This window comes from Pinus tabuliformis, chromosome 4_2 (genome assembly GCF_031772625.1).
Source record: "Pinus tabuliformis cultivar Carrire ecotype Pingquan chromosome 4_2, CPIR1, whole genome shotgun sequence".
NCBI classification, from domain to species: Eukaryota; Viridiplantae; Streptophyta; class Pinopsida; order Pinales; family Pinaceae; genus Pinus; species Pinus tabuliformis.
The window spans coordinates 711,777,996-711,788,087 of record NC_142304.1 but is presented as its reverse complement, the minus strand read 5'-3'; the positions used below and the strand labels follow the sequence as shown (position 1 = coordinate 711,788,087).

General features: G+C 37.0%; 2 protein-coding genes, 1 long non-coding RNA gene and 1 pseudogene across 3 annotated transcripts; 2 read left to right on the top strand and 2 right to left on the bottom strand.

Annotated features, from left to right (window-relative positions):
- Window positions 1-559: 559 nt before the first annotated feature.
- Window positions 560-1,795, top strand: LOC149171486 (uncharacterized). The gene is made up of 3 exons (XR_016259028.1): window positions 560-762; window positions 1,074-1,153; window positions 1,488-1,795. It is a non-coding gene; the product is annotated as an uncharacterized LOC149171486 (long non-coding RNA).
- Window positions 1,796-1,974: 179 nt separating this feature from the next.
- On the bottom strand, window positions 1,975-4,779 carry LOC149171485 (uncharacterized). The gene is made up of 8 exons (XM_089426000.1): window positions 4,741-4,779; window positions 4,537-4,635; window positions 4,283-4,339; window positions 4,046-4,178; window positions 3,787-3,892; window positions 3,563-3,665; window positions 2,507-2,884; window positions 1,975-2,421 (listed from the first exon to the last, which is right to left on the bottom strand). Exons 1-8 carry the CDS (start codon window positions 4,777-4,779, stop codon window positions 2,098-2,100), a joined length of 1,239 nt encoding a protein of 412 aa, XP_089282126.1. The 3' UTR covers window positions 1,975-2,097.
- Window positions 4,234-6,064, bottom strand: LOC149171484 (uncharacterized). Its single transcript, XM_089424099.1, has 4 exons — window positions 5,663-6,064; window positions 5,278-5,338; window positions 4,741-5,049; window positions 4,234-4,339 (listed from the first exon to the last, which is right to left on the bottom strand). The coding sequence occupies exons 1-3, from the start codon at window positions 6,037-6,039 to the stop codon at window positions 4,939-4,941; spliced, it is 549 nt and encodes a 182-aa protein (XP_089280225.1). The 5' UTR covers window positions 6,040-6,064; the 3' UTR covers window positions 4,234-4,339; window positions 4,741-4,938.
- A 3,448-nt stretch (window positions 6,065-9,512) lies between these two features.
- Window positions 9,513-9,857, top strand: LOC149171483 (protein PMR5 pseudogene; annotated as a pseudogene).
- Window positions 9,858-10,092: the final 235 nt, after the last annotated feature.

Below are 10,092 nucleotides of genomic sequence, written 5' to 3'. Positions count from 1 at the left end.
CCACATTAATTTTCACCGAGGAAAAGAACAAGGCCAACTGATATGGACAAGTCCATGGCCAAATAATAGATGAATTTAATTTAAACACGGGTCACTGAAAGCCATTCAGGACCTAGAGCACATAAAAAGCCAGATAAACTGACATATACAAAGGCTTCCCATATTCATGATACCCAATAATGGGCAGAATTTCAGAATTAGATGTCCTGAAAGGAGAGATATTTGAAAATCTAAAAGCACTTGTCAACATCTCATCTTTAGCTGGTATACAAAAATTTTGGTTTTGGATGTCTTCATTTTGGTTATCTAACTGTATTTGAAATAAAAATGATATAAACAAAGGTCCACACATCATGATTCATAAGTTAATAAGCACATCGTATATTTAGGCCGATAGGCCTTCCTTTGAAAGAGAGACTTTCGTCGTCCCTTTGTCTCTACAGTTGACACGTGTCGCTTAACACGTGTCGCCCACATTAAGCGGACAAACAGTTTTCGTATTAAGTCTCTTTTTAATATTTTTCAGCGAGCATTCAGCGTCTCCTTCAATTATTTGGCATGGTCTCTGGTCTCAACCGACAATCTTTGCAGCTGGGGCGAGTTCTATTGCCCGGGTCTCGCAAAACCTCAACTGTAAAACTGTATGCCAACGCCTTTCTCCATAACGATGGCGGTTCCGAAATTATGTTAAATTTGACCCCTTCAATTCGTTTTATGGTTCAGCCTCTACGCTAATTTGACACAGTGAGCTGAAATATTGCGGTATGTTCTTCTCTTGCGAGACTTTAGTGCATTCGATTCTTTTTGTTGACTAAATTTCAGCGGTTGCACCTTTTCTTTTAGCAAATTCACGTTTTTGTGGCGAATTTGGCCGGATGCGGTCTTTCGTTCGAGGATTCTGCTTGAGTTTGAGCTTTCTTTCGACGAATTTGGCCGAATTCGTGCTTTATTTCGACAAATTTGGGCTATATTCTGAGCTTAAATGGTGGAAATATTGACTGCTTAACCTTACTTATTACTCTTCTCTGTTAGGTTTTCCAAGAATCGCTTATTACTGTTCTAAATAACTGCAGGGATTTATTTATTTTAAGCTTACTCTGGTGACGGTTTGTAGAGCAAGAATGGGGCAGCCTGGGTGGGAAGCTGATAAGATGTAAGTTATTGGTGGTTTTTTTCTGTTGAATTTCGAATATTTTGGTCTTCTTCCCTTTGTTATGGAAAATATGAAGAATTTGTGTTTAATGGTGAATGCCGAAGGAAAATTTGAATGGCTCTGAGTCTGTGACCCTTTGGCCCAATAGTTCATAAATCAAACTGCAGTCCTATGGGAAAATGTGGTCTTGGTATCCGATGCACAATCTTCCAGAACTGTGTTACAGTTAGCGAGCATGTAGGAGCTGATGATAGGCATTGTTTAGAAACGTTTGACAGTTCTGTGTTCCTTTGAGCTTATGGTTTGATCTATAATATTATTTATGTGTTGTCAGGAACATCAATTGGAGTGTCATATGATTCAAAGGACAGTACCCTGCCATCTCCTAAGAAGCTTGTAGAACTGCTGATGAAACATGATCTACTCCATGTTAGGCTCTTGGTTGCCAATCCCATTGTTTTGGAAGCTTTTTCTGGGACAGGGATTGAGGTGGCTGTGAGTATGAAGTATGAGCAAACGAAGGACATTGGAAAATCGAAGTCACGAGCAGCATTATGGCTGAAGAAAAACGTCATGGGTTTCATGCCTGATACCCTCATAACCAGTATCATTGTTAACCATCAAGGGATATCAGAAGAAGCAGTATCGACATTGGTATCTACTATGAAAGCCATTTATTCTGCTCTTGTGGATGCAAATCTAGATAAGCGTATCAAGGTCACAACCACACTTTCACCCACTTTGATTCAAGATGCATCTAGTGTGCCTCCATCCTCTTCCACCAAGGATTTGAGGTGGGTTCTTCACCCTCTGCTGGCGTTTGTCTCAAAGACAGGTTCTTTTCTGATACTGAACACTGACTTTAACAGAGATTTTGCACATAGTGAAGAAGACCTCATTAACTCTGTAGTCGTTGCTGCCAGAAATGCTATGGCATTTCTTCACTATCCTGATATTCCCATAGTTATTACTAGAGGTCCACTGTAAGTTGTTCCAAAGAGAGCAGGTGATATAGAGAAAGGAAAAGTAGGTTGCTGGATGACAGAATTAAGTAGTTGAGCCTGTAAAACTGCAGCATTTGCAACACTCCCATCAAGTAAACTGTTCCCAGCACCACTGACTGAAGAAGTGCATGTAGATGTAGTACTGCCAGTAGAAAACATAGCTGCAGTTACCAAAACATTTCCTTCCGTTGTGTTACCAGCTCCTGTACTACTGCCACTGAGAGAAGTTGCACCAGCAAAAGGCAGACTGAAAATAGATCCATTCTGCAGAAGAAAATGAAATATTACACCGATGCAGTTTGTTATTAGTCAACAGTTCATTAAATGTCAACTTAAATTTCCACCATACCTGAAATATTGGACTCTTTTTCTGTGATGGTTGAGTTTGCTGTTGTGAATTAGACTTTATTTCCAGCGCATCCATGCATGGATTACCTTCCCTATTCTTTGCCCCATTTACATTTACAGGAATAGAATTTACATCAGCACTTCCTTTATCCTTGAGACAAGTCCAAGGTAAGTCATGGGATCTACCTCCAGGTGCCAGAGAAGTACTTGCAGATGTTCCTATTAAACCATTTCCATATAGACCACTTGAACTTCCATAGGAAGCAGCCCACAAGGGGTTAGATTTCATCTGCCGCTGGCAATCAATGAAGTGGGTTATATACACATGTGTTGCACAGCGCTTCCGTGACTGGTGTGTGGGGAATAGAAATGAGGGAAGCTGCAGAAAAGATTTGAGTATGCAATAAGTACACCATGTAATAGATAAAACTCAAGTGAAGTGAAAGGTAAACCAATATAGAGAAGCTTGTAATTAAAGACTATTCTTCAGGCTACAATTTCTGTATTCTTGAAAGCATGTGAAAGTTCTCACAAACAGAAGACAAACAGTTGATCCTTGAATCCAGGGATAACTAATATATTCCCTTACCAAGTCATCATTGTGATTACAGATCATCACGCCTCACTCTCAAACTAACTTTCCTCAGACGATTTAACTTTTACAGATCTTTTAATATTGAATGTCACAAGGCTTAAATGATAACAGATTATGTAATAGTGAAGCAGCATTGTTTGCTGCAATGGCATACAATGAAAAGCACCGCCAGGGTTCTCTTACAGTTTAGATGAAAAATGTCAAAGCAACAGTTTGTAACATTCTTCACATAAAATCACAAAGTAAAGCATTTCACCAAACAATTTTAAATCTTTGATGCTAAAAGGCTTGAATATTAAGAATCTATGATGTAATAACCAAATAGCACTGTTTGCTGGGAGGCTCTGAAAGAAAACAACACCCATGGTTCTCTTACAGCTTACATGAACAATGTTAAAGCCACAGTTTTATAACATTCTTCACGTTACTTAAGATCTCAAACTAGAGCACATTTGGTATCACCTGTAGTGATTCTGTACTGTTCTCTGTTGAGGACATTCCTGTCATAGAGACAGGCGTTAACCATGAAGCAGCCACAGCAGCAGCAGCTGCAGGAGAGTAATAACTGTCAAGTAAAATTGGAAGGATTAGTTACATGTTAAACAACAAAACATAATAAATTTTTGTTACACTCACAACTCAAAGTCTCAAGAAATTAGAGAGAGGCCATAGTCCATAGACATTACCTCAAGTGAGGAAATCCTCCAGGCCAACTAGACATTCCCATGGAAACAGGTAATTGTATGCTTGGAGGATTACTTCTTGTGGTGGCCTTTGTTGGAACATTTGAATCTGGATCGTAAAGAACCATATTAATAAAAGCAGAATCATCAGAAGCAAGAAACGGAAGACGCAATGCAAAGATAAGACATCACTTCAACAATATTAGACCTATCTGACCTCAACCCTATCAAATTAGACATTCTTCAGATAGACCAGACATACCAGTTCTATCTATCCCCTGGATACATAAATCACCCTTGACGATTTTCCCTGTTCCCTTAACTGCTGGTTTAGCTGTTTCCTGCTTGTCCTTGTCCTTTAAAGCCTCTGTCTTCTTGTTTTCTCTCTGAAAATACTATTATCCTTTTCAGGTGTCCGCTGATTGCATTCATCATGCTCTGTATTCTGAATAAGTTGCTTATTTTCTTCTTCAAATTCCATATCCTTAGAAATTTCCACTTTATTTCTCTCCCCTACTGAAGCAACTTCTGCTGCAAGAATGGTTGCCAAGTCCATCTGCCAAGCAAGCACTTTTCAGTTTTATAAGTTTATAAGCATAAAGATGTCCAGACAAAAAAATACACTTATAAATACTGTTTGACTATCCAGAGTTCTGAACTCAATACAAGCCTCAAAAGATGAACCATAAACTCCAAGTTGACAATAGCATGAGTAAATTAAAGATCATAAGTTGACTATCCTAATCAGAAAACCGTGCTGTAATTTACTGTTTGAATGTCAAGAAGCAACATTAGGTAATAAACAGCTGCTAAGATAACTGCTTCTAACATTGACAGGAGGAACAACATATACTGCAGTAATGATACGACACTTGAAACAGAAAACAGAAAATAGATAGCTTCATAGAATAAATATTAAAGCATATTATAAAGTTGTATAACAAAATACCAACAAACCTTGTCTGTCTCCTTGGCATCAGCCACGTTGAAATCCATAATGTCATCACCCTTGTCACTATTTGGAAGTGTCTAGAAAGAAGAGAAGCACATAAAAGTGCATGGTACAAAGACAAAGTTAAAGCAAGAAAGACAGAATGGAGAAATAAATTCTTTGGTGATGCTGATATGAATAGGCATTTAGACGCTATTTACACTTCAGCATATTAAGAAATAGATTGCACATGGATAAACCTTTTCTTTCTCCTTTGCATCAGGCATGTTTGAATCAAGAGTGCAATCGGCCTTGCCAATATCTTCAGGAGGTGACTGCCAGGAAAAAGCCAACCAAATGCGCACATGCTATAAGCAAACTCAACCAAAAATACATGCAGAATTAAATGAGTCTAACATTGATAAACTTCAGCCCTTATCAATGCAGATGCATTTATTCATATACAATTCTGTATGAAAACATCAGTGCCATTTAAAAAGAAACATAGCAATCAAAACCTACACTACAATGAAATAAAGTGAAAGAAGGAAAGCAAAACATACCATCAAATCTATATCAATTTTGTTCCGATCACCACAGTCCATTGCAGTCAATATTAATGGTCTGTCAACAATTCAGAATTGATAGTTAGACAAAAATCTCTAGAACACTGATGATAGACTATTCAGTTTTCTGTATACAGAGTGCCAATATAACAGAAAGATGCATCCAACAGTCACTTCGGAAATTGATCATATGTGATTTAGAAAATTTTGTGGGTATTAGAGACTGCTAGAACCTCGGGCTAAATATATGCAAATTGATCTGCATCCTTTAAACAAGGTTAGAACATGTGAACCTAATCAGTGCAGGGCATATCTTTGAACCCTAACTGAAACATAGTTTAAAAGAAAAAAGTAAAAATAGAAATGGTTGGATAGTGCTTGCCTCCTTTTGTGTTCTTCTTCATGTATAGCTTCTTCCATTACTGGATTTTTGGTGAGTTCACTATCCACATGCATTGGGCCATCAAAGTTTGCAACTGTAAGATTTTCTTGTGGATCACACATGCTTTTGACATCCTCTGATGCAGAAATGCTGGTGTCCATTTTTACTTCTTTTTCCTCAGCAGTTACAGGGTTCTCTAAATCAGCTTTGATGTCAGGGGAAACTGCCATCAAGCCTATTACAGCTGGAACTAATGTTACTCCTTGAGGACTTAATTTTGACTCTATGTCTGATTGGCCTTTGTCAGAATGGAAACAGTGAGCTTGCTCAGCAACAGCCAGTTCCGGTGACCAGCAAGGATCTGAAATCGGCGTCATTCCTTCATCCTTTATTTTAGAGCTCATTCGCTGACGTTTGCAATGGAGTGTTAATATGTAAATTGTGTGTGCAGGGGAGTGCCATTAAATTTCTGTTATGAACTCGTTGCGGTGGGAGATATTTTTATAAGAAAAATTGCAGCCTTGTTGGACAGTTCTTGCTTTATTGTTTCATTGCTTATACATGGATATTCAGCTCATACAAAAGGTTGTATCGATCTGGTTGGTATTGAGAGTACTTGGTTTCAGGTTGTATCGATCTGGTTGGTTTTCAGAGTACTGGGTCTCAGGCCTTTTGCAGTTTGGTTTGCCTTTCATAATTTATCAAGTAAAAGCTTTACAAGAGCAAACAATTGTCCATTTTCTGCAGCGTCCTGATTTCATGCTATACTCCATAGTTTTCGGAATTAAGAATTTAACTAACAAAACTTTGGCAGCAGAATAGCTCTGCAGTTGTCCTGCCTCATGAGTGTCTGAGGTGTGAGCACTATGTGGCAACAGCTACTTATTTCAGTTGCATCTTCCTGTGTGTTAGAACATTGTTGGTAGAAGCAAAAATGCTAGCAGCAGCCAGTTCTGAAGACCTAAATGCCTGTATCAATTAAAATCCAATAAATGATATAGTGTAGTAGATTTCTTCTAGGAGCTTCTTGGTATTCAAGCAAACAAAGTATATCATTATCACTGTTATTAAAATCCATCTTGTATTCAAAGCCATGCTCATCTTCTGGGGTCTGGATGTTGTTGTTTGGATGGATCAATCATCAAACAGTGTAATTGACAACTATGGAGATGTGGGCCTTGATAATAAAACTGTTTTAAAAGAATGGTATCTTTACAAGTCTCATAAACCTTAATTCCTCAACTTAAATGGATTCTTCGCGCTGAAATGTCAATGGTTTGGAACCAGGGATAAACACATTCAACCATCCCTATATCTGATATGGATGCTTTCTTCAATGTGAGTTCTCTTAAAAGACCCACCGATTCTTTCGAAAACTAAGCTACCTATTGGACAACAGTCCATTGTCAAAGTTGTGTGATGTTTTCGATGGAATTAGGGATCAAACACAACACTGTAGCTAAGAATTGTAATGTCTTAGTTTTCATTAAATAAATTTCTCACCAGCAATATTGCAGTGATGCAGTACACGTGTTGTGGGAGGGAGATGAGGAGATGGTGCACAGGTGGTACAGTTTGCGAATTAAAATTTCAGGTATTTTCCATTACCATAACACGCTATCATGATTTTGGGGGAAAAATTAATTAAACTGCTATCATGGTTTTGGGGGGGGCAAAAATTAATTAAACTGCTATCATGGTTTTGGGGGAATCAATTAAACTGGCGATTACTGATAATTCAGATCGGATGAGACTGCATTGGTTTTTGGGCGTGGTTCTTTGATAAAATTGGGAGTTATTAAATTTTTTTAATGCATTGGTTTTCAATTTTTCAAAGTTGTGTGAGTATTCAACTAAAATAATTCTAAATTTTGATGTATTAATGAAATTAATTGAGTACTGTTTTTTTAATTTTTATTTTTTATTTTTCAAAGTTAATTTAATTGTTGGAGTGCTATTTTTAAGTTTTTCGAATTCTGTATAAATCGATTAACTTAATTTAGATTTTAAAATACGTGTAGAAATCGTATCACATGGCATGGTTGGAAAGTGTAATCATTTTTATTGTCCATTGTAACAAAAATTTATGTTGATATATATTACATACAAATGTATTGTATTTATGCAGAATGATTCAATTCCAAATAAGGCATTGTTACCTCTGCTTTCTTGCTTTTCGCATTTATGCACAAGGATTCCATTCCAAATAAGGCATTGTTGCCTCTGCTTTCTCGCATTTTCCCGGTGCTTATTCTACAACTGATGCAGCTTTACGTACTTTCCATTGCAGCCATATCTGCTTCACTTTCCATTACTCTTTTCATGAAATTAAATGACATGGTCAAATGCTTAATCTTATATGATAGCGAAAATCACATGGTCAAATGCTTTTGCTTTTGAAGTATGATTAGACTGTGGGTTATTGTTTTCTAAGGTTTTGTGAATGTGGGGTTAAATTAAGTTTAAGTTTAATATGTTTCTTCGATTATTTGACATTAGTACTGATGAAATTGCTTGACAAATGAGATATGATTAGACTGTGGGTTGTTGTTTTCTAAGGTTTTGTGAATGTGCGGTTAAATTAAGTTTAATTTTAATATCTTTCTTGAATTATTTGACATTAGTACTGATGAAATTGGTTGATAGAGTGTCTTTTGAAGTTCTGGAATTTTTTTAAAGATACGATTAAATTAATTTTAATTTCGATAGACTTATAAAATTATTTGCCATGGTACCTGTAAAATGTTCGAAGAGAATTCCTTTTTCGTGGCCTTCGTAGCATATTTATGTTGAAATATTTTTGGCACCTGTAAAAATGTTCGAAGAGAATTCCTTTTTCTTGGCCTTCGTAGCCTAATGATAATGCTTTTAAATTCTCTCTGGATCTCATTAATCGCTTAAGTCTGTACTCAAATCTTTTTTCTCTCTTCTTAGTCCGCTCGCAATCCCATTAATTGCTTTTAATCTTTCGTTTTATTTTGATCTTTTGGCTCTGTTCTCGGTTGCCATTAATTCTGGTTCTCTTATTTCAATGTAGTTTTCGATCTTTAACCTTGCTCTGTTCTTTCTATGTAGTTTTCTTTAACCCAACTACTGGTAGGTTTCTTTCATCATGAATGATACTAATTTTATGTTTCTTGAATTAAAATAGTTGAATTAGAGAAACCTCCATTACAACTATATTTCCTCTGCGCTGCTCTCAAAGCAAAACCCAGTCCATTCATCTCAGTTTTATTATTCCATTTTCCTTCTGGTTTCCTCGGCTCTACAGTTTCTTCTTAATTCATTTCAACCGTTATAATCTCATTGAATCAAAATTATTCGCTCGATCCGTTTCATTGTTTTATGTTGCTTCAGTTACAGTTACAGTTCTATTTCCTCTGAGCAAATATTCCTCTCCAAATTATTCAGGGGCTCCGTTCCATTGTTTTATGTTGCATCGTGTGAAACAGAGCAATTACAATTACAGTATTCCTCTGAGCTTTACTCTCAAAACAAACCCCAATCTTGTAATTTCAGCGAATATTCCTGAGTTTCTATTTCGTAAGTTTCTAAGGATCAACTGTGGAATTTTATACTCCCCAAATTTCAACAAGATATTCCTAACTAAGAAAATAATAGCCAGTGATTTGCAAAGAGGTGTTATACAAACACACATTGTATATATTATAGGGCATTTTGATGTGGATTGCAGTTTTCATGAATATTTTGGAATTGGAAGTTTAAACTTTAAAAAAATATAACTGTTCTTATGATATATCAAATTCCAAGATATTCATAAAATCTATTCAAGTAGCTATGGCTCTTATTTTAGGTATACGAAATGGTTTTCCTCATAAAATTGATGTAAATGTGCAGCCCAATTTATTGGAATCAGAAGAATGGGAAGAAATGCTATGGTCAGACTGAACCAGTGCAATTTGAAGGATACTCGCCTCCAATGATTCCTCAGGTGCCCATAGTGAAGGAAGTTATATGGACTATGATTTTTCCTGTTACTCTGCTGGATATCACAGGACTATCCCAATTTCGCAAAGATGGTCACCCTTCAATTTACAGTAGTACCGTTACTAGTGATGAGAAGCAGCATCCTGAGCAGTTCGCAAATTGTAGCCATTGGTGTTTACCAGGCGTCCTTGATACATGGAACGAGCTTCTGTATTTCACTTTGCTTTCCAAGGGTATAGGGAATTGATAATTCTTATTGATCCCTGAAGCTGGGCCAAATCTGGGACTTGGTTGGCCATAAGGAGGAAATCCTCTGCCTTGACTCGCTGGAGCAGTAAACATATCTCGCATTGCAAACCCATCCACAGGGCCCATTCCAATCCTGTCAAAGCCATAAGTATCACCAGAAACCATACCTGGATGAAAGCCCAAAGCCTTTGATCCTGCCATTCCCCGGCTACCCCTTGACATTGTCCCACGCC

Coding starts and splice junctions, on each gene's coding strand:
- LOC149171485 (XM_089426000.1), bottom strand. CDS start 4,779: ATGGATTTCAACGTGGCTGATGCCAAGGAGACAGACAAG. Junction 4,636..4,740: donor ATGCCAAGGAGACAGACAAG/GTTTGTTGGTAT, acceptor TCATTACTGCAG/TATATGTTGTTCCTCCTGTC. Junction 3,893..4,045: donor CCAGGGGATAGATAGAACTG/GTATGTCTGGTC, acceptor TTTACGATCCAG/ATTCAAATGTTCCAACAAAG.
- LOC149171484 (XM_089424099.1), bottom strand. CDS start 6,039: ATGACGCCGATTTCAGATCCTTGCTGGTCACCGGAACTGGCTGTTGCT. Junction 5,339..5,662: donor GAAGAAGAACACAAAAGGAG/GCAAGCACTATC, acceptor AATTGTTGACAG/ACCATTAATATTGACTGCAA. Junction 5,050..5,277: donor AAATTGATATAGATTTGATG/GTATGTTTTGCT, acceptor TTTTCCTGGCAG/TCACCTCCTGAAGATATTGG.